Source organism: Astyanax mexicanus, chromosome 9, assembly GCF_023375975.1.
Source record: "Astyanax mexicanus isolate ESR-SI-001 chromosome 9, AstMex3_surface, whole genome shotgun sequence".
Taxonomy (NCBI): Eukaryota; Metazoa; Chordata; class Actinopteri; order Characiformes; family Acestrorhamphidae; genus Astyanax; species Astyanax mexicanus.
In genome coordinates, this window is record NC_064416.1 from 5,840,440 (window position 1) to 5,866,293 (window position 25,854).

The 25,854-nt window shown below is 41.4% G+C and overlaps 2 protein-coding genes across 3 annotated transcripts in view; both read right to left on the reverse strand.

Moving 5' to 3' along the window:
• Nucleotides 1–14,704, reverse strand: part of LOC103035791 (rho guanine nucleotide exchange factor 17) — a 171,702-nt gene extending 156,998 nt beyond the window's left edge. The window contains exons 1-2 of the mRNA XM_049483308.1: nt 13,410–14,704; nt 9,316–13,274 (exon numbers count right to left, since the gene is read on the reverse strand). Of these exons, the coding sequence (XP_049339265.1) occupies nt 9,316–13,274; nt 13,410–14,040 (4,590 nt within the window). The 5' untranslated portion in view covers nt 14,041–14,704. The remainder of the gene's footprint in view (nt 1–9,315; nt 13,275–13,409) is intronic.
• Nucleotides 1–25,854, reverse strand: part of LOC103027870 (P2Y purinoceptor 3) — a 352,184-nt gene that overhangs the window by 301,143 nt on the left and 25,187 nt on the right. The window contains exon 2 of one of the 2 annotated variants that reach the window (XR_007440643.1): nt 22,204–23,882. Coding sequence is in view for 1 of the 2 variants with exons in the window: in XM_007257757.4 (XP_007257819.2) it covers nt 22,877–23,851 (975 nt within the window). In the remaining variant the exon portion in view is untranslated. Of the gene's footprint in view, nt 1–21,835; nt 23,883–25,854 lie in introns of those variants that run through there. The other variant, XM_007257757.4, reaches the window with a different exon arrangement.

The following is a 25,854-nucleotide window of genomic DNA, read 5'->3' on the forward strand; positions in this document are numbered from 1 at the left end:
TGAGACGCAGATGGTTGGATGTCAACCATCTGAATATGAACAACATTTCTCCCAAATCCCAAATTAAAATATTGTTATTAAGAGCATTTATTTGCAGAAAATGAGAAATGGCTGAAATAACCAAAAACGATGCAGAGCTTTCAGACCTCAAATAATGCAAAGAAAACAAGTTTATATTCATAAAGTTTTAAGAGTTCAGAAATCAATATTTGGTGGAATAACCCTGGTTTTTAATCACAGTTTTTATACATCTTGGCATCATGTTCTCCTCCACCAGTCTTACACACTGCTTTTGGATAACTTTATGCTGCTTTACTCCTGGTGCAAAAATTCCAGCAGTTCAGTTTGGTTTGATGGTTTGTGATCATCCATCTTCCTCTTGATTATATTCCAGAGGTTTTCAATTTGGAAAAAACAGAGAAACTAATCATTTTTTAGTGGTCTCTTATTTTTTTCCAGAGCTATTTATGTATATATACTGAGTTATATTCAGTAACGGGTGGATTAGTTAAACGCTGTGGGTGAGGGAGGGATCAGTAGAAGACTGTACTTGGCCGTCTGCAGTCTGGCACATTAATTCCAAACACCCGCTCCCAGCGCCCGCCCTGCAAATCATCAAGCACATTAGTAACCACAACAACTTCCTGTTTCTGTTCCCCCGCTTCCTGTCTGTGAAGGATCACTCTACACTGCCAGTGTCAAAGGAGCTAGCCCAGGAACGAACACACACACACACACACACACAGAAATACACACACACACACACACACACACACAGAAATATACACACTTACACACACAGAAATACACACACACACACATACATATGTACACACACAGAAATATACACACACATTTACACCCAAATACACACACAGAAATATACACGCCTATACACATTTACACGCACACACACGCACACAGACATATATAGAAATATACACACAGACATATACACACACACATATTTACAGACATATACACACACAAATATATATACATATACACATATGCACACATAGAAATATACACACACAAACACACGCAGACTTTTACACACATCCAGAAATATACACTTACACACACACACACACACACACACACGCACACACACACCAATAAATCATGCCATTATGTCGCCTGTAAACACTGTAAACTGCACAGATCATAAACACCCTGTAACACAGCAGTGTGGACCCCGGCAGCACAGGGACAGTACAGGAGGCACCAGAACACTGCAGTAAATCACACACAACCTGAGACTGTTCATATAACACAGATTCTCAGCTTCTCAGCGTCTCAATTTTGCACATCTCTGCTGGAGTTTCTCAGTCAGTTTTATGAGGTAGAGTCACCTGGAATTCAGGCTTTCAGTTAACAGCTGTGCTGAACTCATCAAGAGTTAATTACTTGAATTTCTTGTCTCTTAATAAAGTGTTTGAGAGCATCAGTTAAAGTAAAGTAGTGAAGAGGTAGAGTTACAGGTATACAGTGAATAGTGAATATTTGAGTAATGTTATAATCCAGATTATGAGAAGCAACAACTACTCAACTAAGTATTTTTTTAGAAGAAATGAAGGTCTCTCAATCTGAAACATTTTAAGAACTTTGAAAGTATCCTCAAGTGCATGATGAAACTGCCACTCATCAGGACTGTACAGGACAGGATAAGTTCATCAGAGTTACCAGCCTCAGAAACCACAAGTTAACAAACAGCTCCCCAGATAAGAGCACCTAAATGCGTCTTCACAGAGTATTTTGGTTTGTTTAACACTTTTAAGTTACTACATGATTCCTTATGTTCCTTCATAGTCTGAATCAATTTAGTATCCATTTACAATGAAGAAACATTGAAATAGCTGTAATATTGAGAGTTTTATAGCACTAAAAGACCTGTAGCTCCACTGATTCACTCCTAACTCCACCTTCTGAAATCAACATCAGCTCCAGACATAAAAGGCCATCTTCTCTCTCTCTCACACACACACACACACACACTGAGGGTGTGCCCCTCACTCTGCTCAGACACATGTGCTGTAGAGTGTGTTTGGGTGTGCATGCTGTTCCCTTGCGTCACACTCTCCTTCAGGAATGCTTAGCCAGCAGGTCTCTCTCACACACACACACACACACACACACACACACACACACACACACACACACACACACACACACAAACACTGTTTTTACCATTACTGCTCTAACACACACCCTGTTTTTGTGGTCTTAAACCCACATCACCACTTTCCTCTACCCTAAAAGAAGGTTTAATAACATCCTTCACCTCAGACTTTCACATGAGCATCACACTAAAACCCTGAGCTCACAGTCTGACACACACAATATATAATATATATAATTCACACAGTATCCAGCCTTCCTAATTACTGAACTCAGGTACGATACTTTAAAATGCACCTATTACTGCTGACAGAGACTGTTACACTAGACTGCTTCTGTCTTACTACAGTATAAGTGTAGGTTAACTATACTTTACTGGAGTAATTATTTTTACCTTTAAACACAATTATCTGAACTTTCTACTCCTTATAGTTTAAAACTGTTTCATAAATCCCCATCCAGATAAAGATGTTGCTAGGTGGTTGCTACGGTGTTGCTATGGTATCTATGGTGTTATCTAGGTGGTTGCCTGGTTGTTTCTAAGTGGTTGCTGGGTGGTTGCTAAGGTGTTGCTATGGTATCCATGGTGGTTGCTATGTTGTTGCTAAGTTATAGCTAGGTGTTCGCTAAGGTGTTGTTATGGTACCCATTGTGGTTGCTATGGGGTTGCCAAATGGTTGCTGGGTGGTTGCTATGGTGTTGATATGATTTCCATGGTGGTATCTAGTTGGTTGCCTGGTTGTTTCTAAGTGGTTGTTAGGTGATGCCTAAGGTATTGCTAGTTGGTTGCTAAGGTGTCGCTATGGTGTTGCTAAGTGGTTGCTAATGTATTGCTAGTGTATCCACTGTGGTTTCTATGTTGTTGCTAAGTTGTCGCTAGGTGGTTGTTAAGGTGTTGCTATGGTATCCATGCTGTTATCTAGGTGGTAAAAATAGCCTTGTCACTCCTATTTCCTTTCAGCTCGTACAGATAAATCTCTCCATCCAGATAAAGGTGTTGCTAGGTGGTTGTTAAGGTGTTGATATGATGTCCATGGTGGTTGCTAAGGTGTTGCTAGGTGGTTGCTAAGGTATCCATGGTGTTATCTAGGTGGTTGCCTGGTTGTTTTAAAGTGGTTGCTGGGTGGTTGCTATGGTGTTGATATGACGTCCATGGTGATGCTGAGGTGTTGCTAGGTGGTTGCTTAGGTGTTGCTATGATTTCCATGGTGCTATCTAGTTGGTTGCCTGGTTGTTTCTAAGTGGTTGCTAGGTGATGCCTAAGTTGTTGCTAGTAGGTTGCTATGGTGTCGCTATGGTGTTGCTAAGTGGTTGCTAATGTATTGCTGGTGTATCCACAGTGGTTTCTATGTTGTTGCTAAGTTGTCGCTCGGTGGTTGTTAAGGTGTTGCTATGGTATCCATGGTGTTATCTAGGTGGTAAAAATAGCCTTGTTACTCCTATTGCATTTCAGCTGGTACAGATAGATCTCTCCATCCAGATAAAGGTGTTGCTAGGTGGTTGCTAAGGTGTTGATATGATGTCCATGTTGGTTGCTCAGGTGTTGCTAGGTGGTTGCTAAGGTGTTGCTATGGTATCCATGGTGGTATCTAGTAGGTTGTCTGGTTGTTTCTAAGTGGTTGCTAGGTGATGCCTAAGGTGTTGCTAGTTGGTTGCTAAGGTGTTGCTATGGTGTTGCTAAGTGGTTGCTAAGTGGTTGCTATGGTGTTGCTAAGTGGTTGCTAATGTATTGCTAGTGTATCCACAGTGGTTTCTATGTTGTTGCTAGGTGGTTGTTAAGGTGTTGCTATGGTATCCGTTGTGGTTGCTAGGTGGTTGCTAAGTAATGTGTTAGCATAAATCAGATTATGCGCAACGTTTTTCAATGTGCAAACATAACAATACAACACTAATGTATGAAACTGCTGTAACAATTCAATAATCTGATTATTGAATACTCAATTTTTGACACAAACTCGCCAAACATGGGAATATTATTGGGTCCCATGACTTTTTGTTATTCTCATTTGAGCTTTACATCACTGCACTGAGCTGCTAGACACTTCTTTTAGAAGGACCAGACATTTAGAGACAGTTTAAGAGTGTATTTTTCCAAGATTCACACGATTCTACATCACAGTATTTTTATTTATTTATTTATTTTTATTTTTTTGGCATGACTGGGCTTTAATATAGGTTTGTGACTTACTCTACTGTTAGGAGTACATATAATATAAATAACTAAGACTTTAAAACTGACTTTTCTCTGACCTGTGATTTGATTGTATAATTCTATTAGTCTCTTTTCTGTGTGAATAATAGCTGTTTGCTGTTTTTCAACTTTACTCTGATAAAAACAGCAGCAGGAGCTCCTCAGATAAAGTGCTGTCATTTCTCTCCAGGCACCAGTTTCATTCTATTTATCTTCCATAATAATGTGCAGTTTGTATCAGAGAGACAGAGAGAGAGAGAGAGATCAGACGGAGAGAGACACTGAATGAAGGATGGCTGGAATTACACTGAATTATCAGAGCTGAAAGCTGAAGGCCACAAAGGCATTTCCCTGCTGAGTGTTTCATAATGACCCTTCATTAAAAAAAAAAAAAGGACGATTAAAAATTGAAGGCTCAGGAATGCTGGATCTGCTTCAGGCGAAGAAACACACTGTCGATCATGTAAATTCATTTACAGCCATCCCATAATCAGCCAGCCAGCCAGCCAGCAGACCCAAAAACACCCAAACAGACCCAAAAACAGCGTCCCGAAACTCAACAAACCACAAAGCAGCACAGACAGCCTCGCATTAACAAAATGTGCAGAAAACACACAGCCATAAAAGGTGCAGCACAGGACAGTGAGGCCTAATCCGGCCTTATAAAAATAGCAGCAGTGCTAAAGTGGGTTCAGGATACACAGTACAGAGAGGAAACTCTGATAAATCACCATCTAAATACAACAAAACTACACTTACACTTAATAAATAAGACATATACGGAGGATATTTTAATCCAGCAAGATCATTTAAGCAACTGAAACAAAAAAACAGTACCAGTCAAAAGTTAAAAGGAAACAACTTTGAATGAAAAAAAAATGAATGTCATTGAAAAAAAAATCATTTTATTTTATTTATATTCAGCTCAAAATGTGAAACTCATCTATTATATAGATGTATTAAACACCGAGTGATCTATTTTAAGCATGTTTTATTGTTTAGATTGTTGATGATTATGGCTTACAGCCAATAAAAAAAACTAAAATCCGTGTCTCAAAATAATTTGAATACTATACAAGACCAATTGGTACTTTTAGAAGTGTGGGCCGTGTGCCAATTCCTGCTGGAAAATGAAATCCACATTGGACCAACACCAGCAGATGACACTAAATTAAAAGGTGAGTCCAAATGTTTGACTGGTACTCTATACAACTCTGTTTCAAATACAGGGAACTGGAACCCCCAATAAAACACCTTCTTTTTAATGAGTTAATTGCTTATAAACATGTACATAGACCCAAATAGAGCCTGATGGAGTAAACCGATGAAATCTTATGGCAAACAGTGAATCAAGTCTAAGTCAAGAAAAGTCTTTAAAAAAAAAACAACAAAAAAAAAAAACACCAAAAGACACAGTATTCTGATTTTCACTCAATGAAAACCCAAACATCAGTGTTTCAGAAAATGTGAATATTATATCATCGCTGTCCAATGAAAAACAAGTATTTCTTTCTTTGTTAATTATAGTTTAGTACATAATTTGAACAGACAAACTGTCCCTTACACTGTGTTAAAAATGTTTTCATAAACGGACCAATAGAAATACTTTTTACATTGACTCTTATTACATTGACTTCCATTGAACATTTAGAAGTTTTTTTCTTTCTTCTATAAAGTTGCTGTTTTGGAGATACTTGTTTTTCATTGGACAGCAATGATAGAAGGCTAACTGGTGCTTTTGGCAGTGTGGGCAGTGTGCCAAGTCCTGCTGGAAAATGAAATCTGCACCTCTATAAAAGTTGTCAGCAGAGGGAAGCATGAAGTGCTGTAAGATTTTGACTGGTACTGTATACAACTGTCTTTAAAAGCATAAGAAAACACCACTTTTCAATGAGCTAAGTGCCAAAAAAGAAAAAACATACACTCGAATAGAGACTGATGAAGTAAAGCATGGGTAGTAGGAAGTAAAGAAATAAAGTAAAAAGGTAGTGGGCCATAAAATAAACTGTAATATTTCATAGAAACACTATTTAGATGTGCTCTTTTAATCATTTTCAGAGAAAAGACAGAAAACACTGCTTTTCAAATGGCCAAGTAGTCAATATCATTTAGACAACTACATTACTGACCTATTGTGCAATATATGAACATAACCCCACTTCAGTACTGTCAATTGGGTTTACATAGCTAGGAAAGCCCATTAACATGTATGAGCTGCTATATTCTTATAAAATTGACAAGTCAAAAGAATTAAACATTTTAAGTCATTTTTGAAGGTTATGAGACGCCAAAAGAAACAGTTTTCTAAAACTGACAGAAAGGAATAGTGTGAAAGGGGAATAGACCAAACAAGAACAAGTCATTTCCTAGAAACCATGTTTAGATACAATCTTTCATTCATTTTCAGAGGGAAAAAAAGCATATTTAAGGCCACAAATCCACTTCAAAACACACAGAAACCACTGCTAATAGTGGTCATTTTTTTAAGTTTCGAGACGCCAAAAGAAACAGTTTTCTAAAATTGAAAGAAAGGAATAGTGTGAAAGGGGAATAGACCAAACAAGAACAAGTCATTTCCTAAAAACCATATTTAGATACAATCTTTTAACCATTTTCAGAGGAAAAACTGATATTTAAGGCCACAAACCCACTTCAAAACACACAGAAACCACTGCTAATAGTGGTCCTTTTTTAAAGTTTCGAGATGCCAAAAGAAACAGTATTCTGAAATTGACACAATAGGAAAGAAAGGAATAGTGGAAAAGGGGAAACAGACATTTCCTAGAAAACATGTTTAGAAGCGCTTATTCAAAGATTTTCAGAGGAAAAAGCCCACAAATCCACTTTAAAACACGATAAATACTAAATTCTCTTTGCATGCACACAGATTAGGGACAGACACGTGGATACAGTACTAATATTACACAATCATTTTAGTTTTAGTTTTTAAGGAACTGAAAACAGACACTTACTGCTGCATCATCAGCAATTAACAATATAAATATTAATTTTATTTAATTTGTCTCGTATTATCTCTATAATTAGCTGAGGTAAAGCCAACGCTGTCCACTTCTTCTCGATAAAATGTCACAATAATTTTAAATATTTTTTACTTTTTCTTTTTATAAATATTTTTAGAAATATATATTTTTTTAGAAATAATATAATATATTTAGAAAAATGTAGCTTTCAAACAGAACAAGATATGCATGCATGTGTACATGTGCACTAATTCATTGAAAATTCAAGAGAAGATTTTGAAGTGCTATTTTTTTTTTTTTAGCTTGCCATGACAGAAAATAGTGAATAAGATGGTAAAATATGATTATGATGCAATCTTACGGCATATGATAAATATATTTCAAGTCAAAGAATTTAGAATCTTCACCAAAAAATACAAAAAAAAGTTATGAAAAAGCCACAATATTCTGATTTTCACTCAGTAGATAGAAAAGAGAGAGAAAAGAGGCAGAACGAATCAAAAGCAGACATTTTTCCTAGAAACCCTGTTTGGAAGGGCTGTTTCCATCAATTTCAGACCCAAACATCTCTCAAGCCATAAATCAGCAATAAAACACAGAGAAAAACACTAGAAAACACAGGAAAACACTGCATTTTCGAGGAGTAAACATGCCCAGAAGCCTTAAAAGAGCTGTAGAGTAAAGTCTGAGTGTAGTGAAAACCAAAACAACAAGGAGGAGGAGTCATTTTTCCTAGAAAGCCTGTTTGGATGATCTTTCAATCACTTTCAGAGGAAAAAAAACAAAACCCAGGTCATAAAAATCCACTTCACTGGAATCTGAGGCAACAATCCATCAAATGATTCATGAATGACACACACACACACACACAGACACACACACTTTACAAGATGTCTTCAGACACGATCTTTGGTTTAAGCACACAATTATAATAAGAGAATCAATCCAATTAAACAATTAAACATTAAAATTAACGTAAAAAAACACAACACCCTCAATTCAGAAGCTTCAACCAGCAACTTCAGCATCTTTAGTTTCAGTGAGTGTGAATACATGCATGTTCATAATTACAATTACAGCAGTGTTTTTTTGCAATCTGATTATACAATTTGTCATATGCTTAAAAGAGTATTTAAACAGCAGTTTTAAGAATCTGCCAATGCTGACTCAAAATATGCCAAAATATTGCAATAAATTGTGGATTGTGATAATATCCGTAAACTTCTATATAGCCCAGCTCTGTCAGTGTGTGATTAAATACTGTTCATACCATTATCGAAATTTTAGAAATTAAAATACATTGTAATATAAATGTGTCATATTGTCATATATCACAATATATTGAATCATAAGCCCTGTATTTGGGGTGGACAATATGGCCCCAATATAATATCATGATATTTCATGGTATTTTTGCGACAACTGCAGATATGCAGATATGACAAAACATTGAATTAAAAAAATATATAACATAATCTGTCTCTAGTAGATATATATTGGGAAATAAGAACAGTGTGAATTTTTTTTTTGCTAAAAACAGTAAAAAAAAAATAATAATAAATAAAAATAAAAAAAGTAGTACCCGGATGTGATAATTAGGGGTGGGTGATATGGTACGATATTTCAGGGTATAATATCGTTCACATTATTCAAAAACGTTTGCGATATTATAAACAATATAGCATACCCCTACCCTGTATCATGGATATACATTAACGCCAAATTATTCTGTGAGTTCATTGGCTGGCTGCAAAGCAAGAATCTGATTATTGAGCCACTTATGATTATCCATATTCATTTTAACACACTGATCAGATTACAGACTAGCTCCATATTCCACAGTATTTCACAGTAATCGAGTTATGAAATGCATGTAAACACACTCAGTTTAAGGCACATTCAAAACAGGCACACACACACACCCACACACACACACAGTCACCATGTACTAACAACCTACACACTAAACACACACCATATAGCACAAAAATAGCCAAAAAATAAAAAAAACACAGCACTTACCACCCGAGGCTTGGCTTTGAGCGGAGCTGGACTCAGATCCACGCTGGACTTCCTCTGAACGCTGGGTCCACTCGGAGTGGTCGGGGTCGCAGGAATAGACCTGGAACCCTCGGTCACGACCTCCTCAGCGCTCGACACCGGGGCATCCGAAGACCCTTCAGGAGGGTTCAAGGCTAAGATGTACTGCTCAGTCACGTCCTCAAGTGACGGGGTTCCCTCACCCTGGTTGTGTTTGAGTTCTGGGGGCTTAAAGGTGCTACCTTGCTGGTGGTCTTGGTTGGAGGGGGAAGGAGCGATGGGTAAAAAGGTGGCAGGTTCGCTCGCATGGCGCACATGTTTCGGCCTAATTTTAGGAGGTGGGAGTTGAGGAAGGACTGACGCTGTGTCATCCAGAGCCAGACGATCTTCAGGGGACTGGTTCTCCTCCTGTTGCTCTTGTAGCTGGTCTCCTTCCTCGCAGGAGTGCTGGTGGGCGACACGATGAGTGCGTTTCTTGTAGCTGCGTCGGCTTATGCAGGGTGACAAGACTTGAGCCAGCTTTGGGTCAAAAGAGAAGCCTGATTCATCACCATCTGCTTTAGTATTCCTGTTTCGGTCCAATTGTGAAGGCAGAACGTGCTCAGACTGCGACCGAGGTCTCCGACCCGAATAAGGCTGTCGCTGTTCATTGTTCAGCTCCCACAGCTCGTCTCTTTGCTCTGACAAGATAGGCTCGCTGCTGGAAGGTGGGATGGGCTGCTCGGATTCATTGATAGGTTCGTTGGGATGTTTCTGGACATCCAGGGTTGGCGCGGTCAATTCTCCACGCCTGCTGGGGTCGCTAAAACTTTTCTTTTTCACAGCTTTACCATTCGCTTTCTCGTCAATGAGTTTGTCCATAGCACCAGGCTCGTGCACAATGCTCTGGATGACGTTGCTGTAATCTCGGAGACTGTCGCTACAAACCGAGAGGTCACTCGCCGCGCTGCCGGTACATTCAGAGAGATCTGCAGCAGAGGAGTCTGTTCCAACCCCTGCTTTGGAGTTTAGAGAAAGTGAACCGAGCAGGTTGCTGTCCACTGAGTAGCCGTTACCCGTGTCTTCTGCAACCGAGCGACGTCTTGGCATGGGATCGCTAAGAGAGCGATAAGCAGACTCGCCATTCGACTCACCGTTACTCCCATTGCTTGAGTCCGAGCCATTGTTGCCTGTTGAGGAGAACTTTCTCCGTCTCCGTAGAGCACTGGGAGTTGAAGGAGCTTCCACAGCAGTCTGGTTGATGTTTTTACTGATGTTTAGATCTCCTCCGATGGCTACCGCTTCATATTCCGTCCTTACAGAAGGAGCCGGAGCGGAGAAAGAGTTCTCGGGAGTCATGTCAGCCGCCTTCTCTTCATACAGTCCAGACTGATTCCAAACAGTGAGCGTCTGGCCCAGTATATCTGTGCCAGAGGACAGCCCTCCAGCCTCCGGCTCTGTTACTATTCCTTCATCTGTCAGACTGGACTCGTGTCCAGACAGCTCGTCCACCAACTTATCACAGAACACATTCTCTTCCGAATTTCCTCTCAGTAAGCACTTCGCACTTTCCCGCTCAGCTTGCTCTTTACATTTTTCAGTGTCTACAATCTGCACATCCTCCTTCTCATGTTGCTTCATTATCATTTTCATCATCTTATCTCCTTCTTTGCCATCTTCATCCAAAACAGAGCTCTCTTTTCCTTTGAATCCTTCATCATCTTCATAATTGTAATCGTCGTCATCTTTACCAGCACTCATGTTGCAAATATCACGTATAACCTGTCTCGCTTCTTGAACGTAGCGATCTTGAAGAGGGGTTGGCATGGGCTCGTCGTAGCCACCATAGCCAGCTCTACAATCATCACTTTCCACTTCACGATCGGAGACCACTATTCGATCTCCATCGTCTCCATCACAGTCCAGTCGCTGCTCGGAGGAACTCCTCATAGCCGGCCCAGTCCCTGAACAGTTTCGCCCTAACGGCTTCTCAGAGTACGTAAAAGATTTGGCCCTCCTCAAAGTGGCAGTGAGGTCTTTCAGCGAAGGCCGTCTGGTGTTCAGACCTGGCGCTGTTCTTGAGCCCATTCTGTAGACAGGGGACGTACCATGACCACCCTGGAAGCCATAGTTAAGCCCTTCTTCACCGTCACATCCTTTTCTCTTCTTCATTCTCAGCTCTTGTAAATCTGTTTTCAGGTAGCTCAGCAGGGATAGAGTATCTGAGGCAATATCAGGATTCGACATGGATATTCTATCCTTTTGTTTATCGCTGACGACAGAGCTACGGTATAGCCTGTTATCTGTCGTGCCAGAGACAGCATCACCCGGACTTAACCCAGGCACTAACCTGGGTCGAACCCGGACGGGAGCCCGAGAAAAGTTGTCTCCATGTCCAAAGCTAGGTGAGCGGTACATAGTGGCATTGCCGTGAAACGTTTTGCTTAAAACAGATGACGAAGCATTCGAAACATTAGATGGCTGATCCTCTTCTTTCAGGGTCTCTGTGCTAGAATACCTGCTGCTGCTCCGCGACCCTAGGGGACTTATTAAAAATGAGGGGATGTTTACTTTTGATACACGTGACACTAGTGGGACGTGACTGGAACCAACTTGACCTTCAGATGCTTTGTACAGGCGCTTGTAGCTTTCCTGAACTATTGAGGAGCCTTGGATTGGGTACCCTCGCTCCCATGCTGGCCCACCATAACAGGGCCTTGACCTGTTTTGGAAACCTTCAGGCTTGTGGCCCTCCATCTGGGAATGGGAATCAGAGGACTGATGGTGCTGGTGCAGGTGCTGGTGTTGGTGCTGAGGCTGGTGACGCTCCAGGTGCTCAGTTGCTACAGGCTGCTGGGGCTCATCGCTGTCGTCAGACTCCCCATTGTCTCTACTGCAGCTGCTGCTGCTTTTCTTCTTTTTTCTCAAAGAGCGCCGTCTAATGTCTCTGCTGTGATGAGCTAAACTTCCAGGACTGTCTTCCTCGCTGCCTGACGACCTTCGCACTGGCTTTGCCCAGGCGCCATACTTGGTGCCAAGTCCTCCATTGCTGCGAAGAGCAAACAAGTGCGAGTTTCTACCAGTCTGTCTTCTTTCAGACTCGTCCTCCTCCTCCTCCTCTTCTCCAGAGCTGACTCTCCTGCGAACGCTGGCTGCTTCCACTTCCACGGAGGGGCCTGTGTGTGGTTTTGAGGAGTTATGTGAGGAATGCAAACTATCCGGTGGCTGCGTTGCCCTCTGCCTCTGCTCCTCCAGCTGCTTATGGTGAGCACAGGAGTGATGGGAGCTGAGAGGTAGTGCAGCCGAGCTACTGCGAGGCGGTGGGGTCGGGGGAGAGGGAGAGGGCCTGGGGTCACGGCCCACTCTGCCCACTCTTGCTGGGCAGCCCTGTGTTCCCTCTCTGCCACCACATGTGTTGCTTATATCCGATGATTGTTGCTGCTGCTGCTGGTGCTGTTGCTGCTTTCTCCTCAGCTCTGTTTGCCAGCTTAAATCATCGTGGGAACAAGTTTCAGTGCTAAAAGTAGAGTGACACAGTTTCTCCTTGCGGCTTAGCAAAGCCGAGTCCGCGGGCGGCAGCCCAGACAGCCTGTCTGTGCCATAATCTGAGCTGTCCTCCTGATACGCATCATGCCAAGCTCCTCTTTGCAGCGAGTCGTGAAAGAGGTCCGAAGAAGAAGAAGACAGATCAACAGAGCTCTCCTCTTTCGAAGCGTACTGGTTTAAGTACTGAAGGTGAAGGTGATGTGCGATGGATTTCAAGTCGTCTGCGTCTGACGTGGACCTGTGCTGCTTTCTGGGTTGAAGTTGCTGTTGTTGAGGCTTTTCCTGGGCTTTTTCAGTCCCGTCCCCGAACAGCTCTCGGATTTTCGTTACACTCGGCCAGGTTGAGTCAATGTGAAGGTGCGGTGCCTCGTCGAACGAAGAGCGATACCTGCGATTGGATTTGTAGGCTGGAACTCCTACAACAAAAACATTATCATCATCTTCTGATTGCAAAAAAGTTTCTGTGCTTTCATTACTTTTAAAGTTGGTAAAGTTGGCAAAGCTGGCAAAGTTGGCAGAGTGGGTAAAGCTTTCAGAATGATCTTGCTTACCTGCAGTCGTGCCATCTACAGATTTCCGAGCCCGTCTTCTCGGAACTCCACGGTCCAAGGAGGAATCTGAGCCAGACACAGACTCCCGAGCTGAGTAGTGATGATCCTTAGTAGTTGGGATAGTTTGAGTAGTTTGATTAGTTTGAGTAGGTGATGTATTACCCAGTGAAACGTCAGCTTCAGTTGGAGGAACTTCAGGTAATAATCCACTGTGCTGAACAGGTGATATTGATAGGTCTTGATATTGATCAGGATCTGGATCTGCAGATCTTGCCCTGGGAAAAGCAGAACTCTTAGCTCCTAGCAGCACAGAGCCGTGGCTTGCACTGAACTTCTCAGAGAGTAGGCGAACTGTGAGACCAGAGGCTGTGTTTAGCTCTGTGGTTGGGAGGAAGGCTGCTGAGATTTTGGAAACTTTTCTTGCAACAGCAACACTCTGGCCGTCCGAGGGCTGAGCTTTTTCTCCTGCTGCTGCCACAGCCTGAGGGGGAAGGGCTGCTGCGCTTTCTAAATCCTCTGATTTGTGGTGTTGCTGGTCCTGGCTCTTACTTATTATGGTCCAGCTATCCAGCTTTTTGATGGAGACAGAACAGTAAACAGCTGCTTTACTTTCTGTCTCTTTCCCTGCCATTGCGTTTGCTTGTCCTCCCCCACACTTTGTTTTTTTCTCTCTCTCTCTGTCTCTCTCTTTAGGAGTTTGAGCTTATTTCCCTCCTTTTTTTCCCTTTTAGTTCATTGAGAAAAGCTCTCCACAGCTACAGCCTCTACAGTCCAGAGTCTACAGCCTCCCCCATTTAACCACGCGAACTTCCCAGCAGAAGAGCGCATGGGGGGCTGAAACCCCCAAACGCACCAAACTACAAGCACTACAAACAGAACAAAGACGCGTAAACCTGCGCAAAACTGCGGTAAAACTACCTGAAAGTGGAAAAACTCGTGTCCACACCTCTCAGCATGTCTTCTCCTCGCCCACGTCCTTTAAACTCCACTCCACAAAGTCTCAAAAGCACCAAACATGCGGTCCAGAGAACTTCTTGAACTTCTTCAACAAACTTCTTCACACAGTTCAACCCTGAAGGCACCTCAGAAAGCTCTCCTTTCCTCCAATTGCGCGCGCCTTCCAAAACAAATCCCATCTCCAGCGCGAGGAGTCCCCCTCCAAACTCATCCTGCGCCCGTCACTGTTATTATTTGTCCATAATGAAGCTTTCCTTCACTTCTGTTTGTCTTTTCTTTTCTTTTCTTTTTTTGCATGCAAATGCTCGGTTCAAGTGTGGGAGGGGCTTAATGTGGCGAGGGCAGTCAGAGCCAGAGCCCCCTGGGGTTGTAAATGTTGGGAAGGGGAGGAGGAGGAGCTCGAGAGGAGGTGGGGGGGCTTTTCCTCTCTGATCTCAGGCTGATAAACTTCAGTCCAGATAGTGATAGATGAAGAAGAAGAAGAAGAAGAAGAAGAAGAAGAAGAAGAAACTTAATTGGAGAGAAGTTAGAATGGGTTTTAATGGGTTTTCTAACAGGAAAACTGTATAAAAAACGATTTAAATGGAGAAAAGTTAAACTACTTTTTTATTTGGGCTTATTTTGCGGTAGTTTCTGTGCCTAAATGAGCTCTACTATGATCACGAATCTTCACTAGTGTGCTCACTGTGCTGTTCAGAGTGAAGTAGTGAAAAGCAGAGATGTTCTTTGTTCTTTGCATTTTTTTGCACAAGTGCATCTTTCCCCGGAGGAACTGTGGTGTATTGCGCTCTCATGTGGTAAACTTCAGACCGTTTACCAAGATATTTCAGAGGAATCTTTAGGCAAATGCTGGAAATCTCAACTAAAATCTTCAAAATTATGAAATTCTTTAAGCATTAATATCTAAAAATCAATCAAAATATGGCCAGCATTCCTAATTCCCATTATACACATAGTTTACATAATCATGCATTTATTAAACACTGACCTTATTAGCATTTCAAGGGTTTATATGTTATATATATATATTTATATATTATATAGAGTTTTACATGCTGATACTCCCAGTGACCACTGAGTTTATGTTTATTTGGATCTTCTGGAGGAACTGTGGTGTATTGCGCTCTCTTGTGGTAAACTTTAGACAGTTTACCAAGACATTTTTAGAGTAATCTTTAGTTTTGTTCCAAAATCTTGAAAAATTATGGCATTCTTTGAGCTTTTATATGTGGAAATATATTAAAATATGGCCAGCATACTTCCTATTAAACACACATTTTACATAATAATTCCTGCAATAAACACTGATTTTCTGAGCATTTTTAAGTGTTTATTTCAATATTCTATAGAGTTTTACATGTTGATATTCTCAGTGACCAATGAGTCTATGTTGATTTGGCTATTTACCTGGAGAAAATGTGGTGTATTGTGCTCTCTTCTGGTTTCCTTTTTAGTTTTGTGCTGAATATAGTTATATATAGTTTAACTCACCTAAAATCTTGAGAAATTATGGCATTCTTTGAGCTTTTATATGTAAAAATCAATAAAAAGATGTCCAATAATCATAATTCCCATTAAACACAGTTCACATAATCATTCCTTTATTAAACACTGACTTTAAGAGCATTTTTTTTAGGATTTGTTTTAATATTATATTGAGTTTTACCTGGATTAAGCTGATACTCTTAATAAACACTGACATTACTGATGTTTAATTGGATCTTCTGGAGGAAAATGTGGTTTATTGCGGTCTCTTGTTGTATTTTAGACAGTTTACCAAGACATTTTAGAGACAGAGAAGGTGCTGGAGATTGTTCTATAAAATTTATCACACCTAAAGTCTTGAAAAATGATGGCATTCTTTGATCTTTTATATGTGGAAATGTATCAGAAATGACCAGCATTCCTAATTTCCATTAATCACACAGTTTACATAATCATTTCTTTACTAAACACTGACTTTATGAGCATTTTTAAGGGTTTGTTTCAATATTATATAGAGTTTTACCTGTATTAAGTTGATACTCTTACTGACTTTATGTTTTTTTGGATTTTCTTTGGAGAAAAATGTGATGTATTGTGCTTTCTTGTGGTGTTTTAGGCAGTTTACCAAGATATTTTAGATATTTTTGTTTTATTCTTTGCAGGTAATAGAAGTTAAATGCTGGAAATCTCTGGAAAAATTATGTTTTTATTTGATCTTTTATATGTGTAAATGTATAAAAAAAAATGGCCAACATTCTCAATTCCCATTCAACAGATAGTTTACATATCCAGTCCTTTTTTTAATAAACACTGACCTTATGATTTTTAAGGGTTTATTTTAATATTATATAGAATTTTACCTTGATTAAGTTGATACTCTTACTGACCACTGACTTTACTGATGTTTATTTGGTTCTTCTGGAGGAAAATGTGGTGTATTGAGCTCTCTTTTGGTGTTTCAGACAGTTGGGTTTTGTGCTGAAAATAAATAAAAATAAAATCTTCAACATTATGACATTCTTTGAGCTTATACAGTATGTTATATGTAAAAATCTATCAAAATGTGGCCAGCATTCCCAATTCGTTCACGCTGTGAAAATACACCAGCAGCTCAGTTAAGGGAACAGTAATATTATTTTATTCTTCATTCTGTTTATTGTTGATGTAAAAACTGGATTTGTGCATCGCTATTTTAACAGCGCAAGCGCAAGGAGTGAAAATAGACTAATTAAGAAAAAATATATTTTTCCCACAATTATTGTTGTGTTTAAAAGGGTATAACTGCTTTGCTATGCTATTCTTTTATTATCATGTCAGTGGCATTTAATGGTCTTAAAATTATATTTATATATAGTTTATCGCAATGATTGTTATTGTAACAGGCCTAGTGTAGGCAAAGCTATTTAAATAAACACATCAAGAGACAGAAATGAACACAAATCTTTATATTATGTTATTATATTTATTGATTTGAACAATTTGCAATATTGTGCCATCAAAGGCCACAAAAAAAGCTTAAGGTACAGGTCTGTACTGCAGCTTCAGTCAGAGGGTACAATAATTTACATGTATGCACAGCACACATACCAAACACACACACACACACACACACACACATTCCTGTAGCTGTAACCTTTACAACCTCACAAAACTACAGGAACACACACACACTGCAGATTTACACATAAACCCACCCAAGATGGCGGCGCGTTAACATGCAGCGGCCGCTCCGGGTCCGTTAAATGGTGCTTTTGTGTTACTATTTGTCGTTTTTTCCGTTTATTTCCTGCAAATATGTGCATCAGAACACCCGTGCACATGTTCTACCACCGCCAGACCCTGCTACAGTGGAGAAATCAGCCAGAAAACACGCTACCGGACAAGGTTCTGCAGACGCTACTTGAGCTTAGCCTGCTTAGAGACCCAGGCCGCCAGCCCGCGGTGTGTCCTGACGCCGGAGCCCAGCGGAAGTGCCATCGCAAGCGGTGCGAGCGGAAGTGCGGAAAGAGAGCCGGGATCCGCGCGAGGCTAAAGGCTAGTCCTAACCGGCCGGCTATACCATCGCTCTTTCTGGCAAACAAAATAAACTGGACTACATCCGATTCCAGCGAACAACCCAGCGTGAGTTCAGAGACTGCTGTGCTTTGGTTTTTGTGGAATCGTGGCTGAACGTTCATTCAGCTAGCCGGGCTAACCGCGTTCAGAGCGGATAGGAGCGCGGCTCTATCCGGGAAGACCCGCGGTGGAGGCGTGTGTGTTTACATCAACACGGAATGGTGTAACAACGCCGTGACTGTCGCCAAACACTGCTCTCCGCTGGTGGAGTTCCTGATAGTCAAGTGCAGACCTTTTTATTTAGTACGGGAGTTCTCCGCCGTGCTAATAGCTGCTGTCTACATCCCACCCAGACCAGCTGACAGATGTTCTCACGGACATCTTCAACATCTCCCTGTGCAGCGCCACTGTCCCAACGTGCCTCAAGTCCACCACCATCGTTCCCGTGTCAAAGAAGTCCACAGTGTCCTGCCTCAATGACTACCGTCCCGTTGCACTTACACCCATCATCATGAAGTGCTTCGAGAGGCTAGACATGAGGAACATCCAGACACGACTGCCCTCTTCACTGGACCTCCTGCAGTTTGCGTATCGTCCCAATCGCTCCACGGACGATGCCATCACCACCACCCTTCATCTCTCCCTCACTTCAGGAGAGCACAACACACCCACTCTCCACTCAACATCGACGGGTCCTCTGTGGAGATTGTTAAGAGCACCAAGTTCCTTGGTGTCCAGCAGATAACCTCACCTGGACCCTGAACACCAGCTCTACAGCCAAGAAAGCCCAGCAGCGTCTCTACTTCCTCCGGAAGCTGAGAAAGGCCCGTCTCCCTCCACCCATCCTCACACTCTTCTATAGAGGGACCATTGAGAGCATCCTGAGCAGCTGCATCACTGCCTGGTTTGGGACCTGCACCGTCTCTGACCGCAAGACCCTCCAGCGTATTGTGAGGACAGCTGAGAGGATCATTGGCGTCTCTCTCCCCTCCATCACGGACATCTACACCACCCGCAGCATCCGCAAAGCAACCAGCATTGTGAATGACCCCACCCATCCCTCACACAAACTGTTCTCCCTCCTGCCTTCGGGAAGGAGGTACCGCAGCATCCGGTCCAGCACGACCAGATTCTGCAACAGCTTCTACCCCCAAGCCATCAGACTCCTCAACTGCAGAGACTGAACTGATGGTTTTTCTGTACATGCACACACACTCTTACCCCACTTACCCCAGAAAATGGAAAGCACTAAAACCCTACTACCTCACTGGACTCTATTGCACACTGTGTAATAGAGTAATTACTACCTCACTGGTCTTTTTTGCACACTTTTTGCACACTGCATAATTTGCACACTGTCTTGTTATTTATTATTCTTTGTCTGTATTGTGTTGTATTGTCTGTCTGCACTTTTGTACTGTTGCACTATTGTTCTGTCTACACTGTGTTTATGTGCACCATGGTCCCTGGAGGAACGTTGTTTCGTTTCACTGTGTACTCTGTATATAGCTGAAATGACAATAAAAACCACTTTGACTTTGACTTTGACTAAATGCCACATTCTTACAGCCGGAGAGAGAAGTTCACCATCCAGTGTTCAGACCATCAGCTCGCTGCATTAAACACAACTGTCACTACTATACACTCACTACACATCACTACAGATTCACTACAGATCACTACAGATCACTACAGATCACTAGTGCACCTTTATCTCATACTTTTACAGTTTCAGCCATTTAAACTCATACAGACTGAGCATCCCTGTTAAAATGATTCATATGGGGCTGGGCAATATAGTACTAATATTATATCACAATATTTAGACTTGAAACAATTGTGCAATATATATATATATATATATATATATATTATTTTTTTTTTTTTTAAATATAATTTGGTTTCAAATTGTTTCCTATTTTCTCCCCTTTAATTTAGCACAGCCAATTACCCAACCCACTCATTAGGACTCCACCTATCACTAGTAATGCCCCTCCGATACATGTGAAGTCAGCCACCGCTTTCTTTTGAGCGCTCGGAGGAAAGGGCAGCGACTCGGTTCTGATACATCAGCTCACAGACTCCCTGTGCTGCAGACATCACCCTAGGAGTGATGTGGGGAGAGAGCGCCATCTACCCACCCGGAGGGAGCAGGGCCAATTTTGCTCCCTCTGAGCGCCGGCAGCTTGATGGCAAAGCTGCATGAGCGGGGGTTCAATTGTGCAATATTTTGATATGCTTAACATCTATATATTTGATATATGGTGCAGTCCTGATGAGCGCCAGTTTTATCATACGTTTTTTTATGGTCTTTGCAGTGACTGCACTTGAGGATACTTTTATAGTTTTTTAAAAACAATCTTCTTTTTGGATTGATTGTCCTTTATTTTTTTCTTAAAGTAATTTTTTTTATTGACTTAGTTGAGTAGTTCTTGCCATAATTAAGCCATAATACATGAGTGGCGTAGATCAGCACATCAGTGCCATTATGTTATAGGACAAACTTTGAGTGTATTATTGCGATTATACCACAGTTCCATAATCTCTGTTTAATGAAAGATTTTGAGTTAAAGAGTTAAATGAGAAAATATGAGCAGTTTGGTTATAAAAACTCTGAAAATTAAAATAGTTTCATTGCTGCGCTGTTTGGTTTGGAAGCGCTGCATCGTTGCTAAGTTACATGCATGTGGCGGAGTAATACATGCAGAGCTTTGGTTACAGTGCATTACCAGCTGATAACGGTACTCATAGAACGCCTCTCAGCCAATCACATTGCAGAGTCAGAACTAACTGTGGTATTATATGGATTAGAACATTACTCAAATAGAGGTATTCACTGTATACCAACTCCATGATATGCTCAAAAAAATATAGCCATTGTGTATCGCAATAACACTCTTTAAAATCACAATACAATTAAGTACTACCATATTGCCCACCCCCACAAAAGTAGCTGATGTTCTATAGGTAAAAAGGTGAATAATACTCTACAGGTAACTTAACATGGCATTTTCTGCATATTTGCTGTTGAATTATTTATATTTAACATATTTAATATATAGTGAAAATAAAAAAATAAAACATTTCACACAAAAAGTGACAAATAAGTTCAGACAATAATAAACAGTAATCATGTATACAAATGAAAAAAAAAAAAAGAATTAAACACAGAAAAGTACAATTTATGATATATTACATTTATTTTAGACATATTTTTACTATACATTCATTCAGAAAATGTTTTTAAGGACACGCTACTGTATAATACAGTAATTCAGGCATCTGGCCCAGACTTCATCCCGTCAGCTGTGTGTTTTCCCATGATATAAATGTTCTCTTTAAGCAGGGCTTGAGAAGGCGGTTCTGTGGTGTGTGAAATATCGCTCCCGGCAAAAATACTTTCCTTTAAACTGGTACTAGAGTCGGAAGCAGCTAACCACAGTTTACTGTACAGGAATAACAGCTGCTCCACCAGGAGTAAAGCCTGACTTGGCAGAGAGCTCCACCTAGAGGCCAAATAAATAAGAGGCATCTCAAAAAATTAGAATATCATTGAAAAGTTACTTTATTTTAATGTGAAACTCATATATTATATAACTGTATTTCACACAGAGTGATCTATTTTAAGCTTTTCTTTCTTTTATTGTTGATGATTATGGCTTACAGCCAATGAAAAAACCCAAAAATCAGTGTCTCAGAAATTAGAATAGACCAATTGGTATGTTTGGCAGTGTGGACAGCGTGCCAAATCCTGCTGGAAAATGAAATCTGCATTTGGTTTGTTTAACACTTTTTGTGTTTAGTAAACAATTCCATATGTTTTTTCTTCATAGTCTGGATGACTTTAGTATTAATCTACAAGATACAGGGGTTGGACAATGAAACTGAAACACCTGGTTTTAGAGCACAATAATTTATTGTAATGACGGACAGTTCTGGTGGAAACAGGAGAGTTGAGGTGCACATTGAATTCTGCCGTGATTTGAACAGCCGTGGTTTTAAGTTTTTTTGGATACAATCCGGGTTAGCACCCGAACATCCCTTTCAGACAGCTTCCTCTTACAGCGTCCACAGTTAATCCTGTTGGATGTGGTTGGTCCTTCTTGGTGGTATGCTGACATTACCCTGGATACCGTGGCTCTTGATGCATCACAAAGACTTGCTGTCTTGGTCACAGATGCTCCAGCAAGACGTGCACCAACAATTTGTCCTCTTTTGAACTCTGGTATGTCACCCATAATGTTGTGTGCATTGCAATATTTAGAGCAGAACTGTGCTCTTACCCTGCTAATTGAACCTTCACACTCTGCTCTTACTGGTGCATTAATGTGCAATTAATGAAGATTGAACACCAGGCAGCTCCAATGTAGCCATGAAACCTCCCACACTAAAATGAGAGGTGTTTCAGTTTCATTGACCAACCCCAATAGGACATTTTAAAGTCATGGAAAAACACAAAATTTCATTACAATATACGGTGCAGCCCTGATTTAAGACACATTATTAGGGTTTCTTCATCTAGAGGAACATCTTGATAATTTATTGCAATATGGGGCACCATAGTGGGCACTCAATCACTTGTTTCTCGCCAATAAAGGTCTCTTTTTGCCACTCTAGAGGCACTTTAGCTGTGGCCTTGATCTGTAACCAATCTATTGCTTCAGTTTCTGCTTGAGCTCTTGTCTCTTGAGAGTGGTGATCTACTTTTTTTGTTCAGTAAATGATTCCAGATATTTTTCTTTATAGTTTTTGATGACTTTAGTATTAATTTACAATGCAGAACATTTTAAAGTAATGGAAAAACACAAAATTAAGACCTAATTAAGACACATTATAATGATTTCTTCATCTAGATGCATATCTTCATAATTTCTTGCAATATGGAGCACCATAGTGGGCACTCAATCCATGATTCCCGTCAAAAAAGGTCTCTTTTTGTCACTCTAGAGGCACTTTAGCTGTGGCTCGAGCTACTGCTTGATCTCCTGTCTCTTGAGGGTGGTGATCTTCAGCAGGAGGCTTCTCGTTCCTCGTCTGAACTTGTGTTGAGTAAAGTAGAAGAGAATGGGGTCCAGCACGCTGTTCATGCTGGCGAAGGGCCGGGTGCTCTTGTAGACCACAGCCAGGAGGTTCCTCAGCTCACAGGGAGCTGTGGGAATGGTCCGGACCAGCAGATACGAGGTTTTGGTTATGTGGAACGGCAGGAAGCTGATGGCGAACACCAGGACCACGATTACGATCATCCTCACGGCTTTGCTCTTCTTCTCCTCTGCCGCTACGCCTCTAGCTTCTGCCGGGCGGCACAGCACCCGCGCCATGATGCAGTACAGCCCAACGATGACCAGGAACGGCAGAACGAAGCCCAGGCAGGTCAGAGCCAAGCCGTACGGGAAATACTGCGCGGAACGCTCAGGAACGCTGAGGTCGTAGCAAACCGTACGGTTCCTCTGGACTCCGGTCGCCGCGAACTCGAACGTAGGAGCGACGAGCAAAGCTACGGTTAGCCATACACCGGCGCAGATCACCCACGCCAGCCTCCGCCCCCCTTTTCTAGGCCACTGCGCCAGCGGGTGGCAGATACCCAGGTAGCGCTGGAAGCTAATGCAGGTGAGGAAGAAGATGCTGCCGTGCAGGTTGCTGTAGAACTGGAAGCGAACCAGCCGGCAGGAGAAGTCTCCGAAAGGCCAGTAGTCCCAGCTGGCGTAGTTGTAGATGAGCAGCGGCAGCGAGCAGACGTACAGGAAGTCGGCCGCCGCCAGGTTCAGCATGTAGATGTTGTTGCGGCTCAACGCCCGGCGCTTGCTCCATATCTGCAGGATGACGGCGAAGTTGAGCGGCAGGCCGATGATGAAGACGGCGCTGTAGACGATGGGCAGGAGGAAGCGCTTGAAGTCCTCGCTGTAGGTGCAGGAGGGAAGAACCGCCGGAGACGAGGAGTTGTCCATCTAACTGCTCAGAGACGGAAAGATTCACATTCTGAAACAAACAGAATGAAAAGATTAGCAGACGGTTAGCATACATAGCATTTTTGAATATAGTGAACGATATTATACCCTAAAGTCATATCACCCACCCCTAATTATCACATCAGGGTACTACTTTTTTTTTTTTTTTTTTTACTGTTTTTAGCAAAAGAAAAATTCACACTGTTCTCATTTCCCATTATATATCTACTAGAGACAGATTATATCTACCCAGTATCATTTATTTTACTTTAATCCTGGATATATAAGGATATTTGGAGTGTATTATTAGTATTATTAGTATCATGACATTCTGTATCATTGACTTCTTTTACAAATGTGATAAAATTCTTGTATTTTTTAATATCTCAGTTATCGTATGCAACAATTAAAACTTTAATTTTCATTTTGTTGCAGTAGTGTATTCTTGAAATAATTGTTGTGCATAAGTGTTTTGTCATATCGTCAAGAATATCTCTTAATCGCAAAAATACCATGAAATATCGTGATATTATTTTAGGGCCATATCGCCCACCCTAATTAGAGGTGTGCCATGGGGTGTACAGTACAAGATAATATCATTAGAATAGTTTTTTACCCCCCTAAACAGTTTTTATTCAAACTAAATATTATATTTAGTTTATATTTAGTTTATTATATTAAATATTATGTGGATTTTTATTATTCACATGGGAAGTTTACTTTTACACTGCAAAAAAAAATCCTCTTCACTATCCCATACTGAAAATCGAAATTAAAACACTAACTCAATTTATCCAATGGTTTCGATTAACCTCCCAGCCTTACTGTAAAGGTTTACAATAAACAGGACAGAAAGTGATGCACAAGCTGTTTAAACTCTAATCCACTCTGATAAAAGTGTGAAAACGCTCTCTCATACGAGTTCTAATCCTGAGCTTCATCCCCGGATCCTCACTCTGATTAATACAGGAAGTCAGTGTGTGATTGTTTTTGGCACACACACTAAAGACTCCGGTCCTGCGCACAAATCACACCAATCACCGTCTGAACCAAAAAACACCCCATAATCCCCCCTCCGGACTTCAGCTAGCAAATACCTGGCAACCCAAACCCTGATCAGTAATCCCTCAGACACATTCTTTCAAAGACAGAGAGAGAGAGAGAGAGTGTGTGAGAGTGTGTGCGTGTGTGTGTGTGTTTGTGTAAGTGTGTGTGTGAGAGACAGAGAGAGAGAGTGTGTAAGTGTGTGTGTGAGGGACAGAGAGAGAGAGTGTGTAAGTGTGTGTGTGAGAGACAGAGAGAGAGAGTGTGTAAGTGTGTGTGTGAGAGACAGAGAGAGAGAGTGTGTAAGTGTGTGTGTGCTTGTGAGAGAGAGAGAGAGAGAGAGAGAGAGTGTGTGTGTGAGACAGTGTGTGTGTGTGTGTGAGTGTGTGTTTGTGAGTGTGTGTGTGTGTGTGTGTGGGTGAGAGTGTGTGAGAGTGTGTAAGAGAGTGTGTGTGAGTGTGTGTGCGCGAGAGTGTGTGCATGAGTGTGTGTTTGTGAATGTGTGAGTGTGTGAGAGAGTGTGGGTGTGTGTGTAAGAGAGTGTGTGCGAGTGTGTGTGTGCGCAAGAGTGTGTGTGTGCGCAGGAGTGTGTGCGCGAGTGTGTGAGTGTGTGAGAGAGTGTGTGTGTGTGTGTGTGTGTGTGAGAGAGAGTGTGTGTGTGCACGAGAGTGTGTGTGCGTGCGCGAGAGTGTGTGTGCGCGCGCGAGAGTGTGTGTGTGAGTGTGAGAGTGTGTGAGAGATTGTGTGACTGTGTGAGAGTGAGTGTGTGTGTGTGTGTGTTCCCAGAGTGAGTGAATATCTGTAGTTTAATTAGAAGCAGTAAAGGGTGTATTTTGGTGTATTCTGTGTGTGAATGTTTGATCTGGACTGAAAACCATCTGATAAACATCATTCTGACGTTTTTATATATTTCTCTTATAAAGGAACAGAGAGTACACTTTTATATCAGCTATACTGAG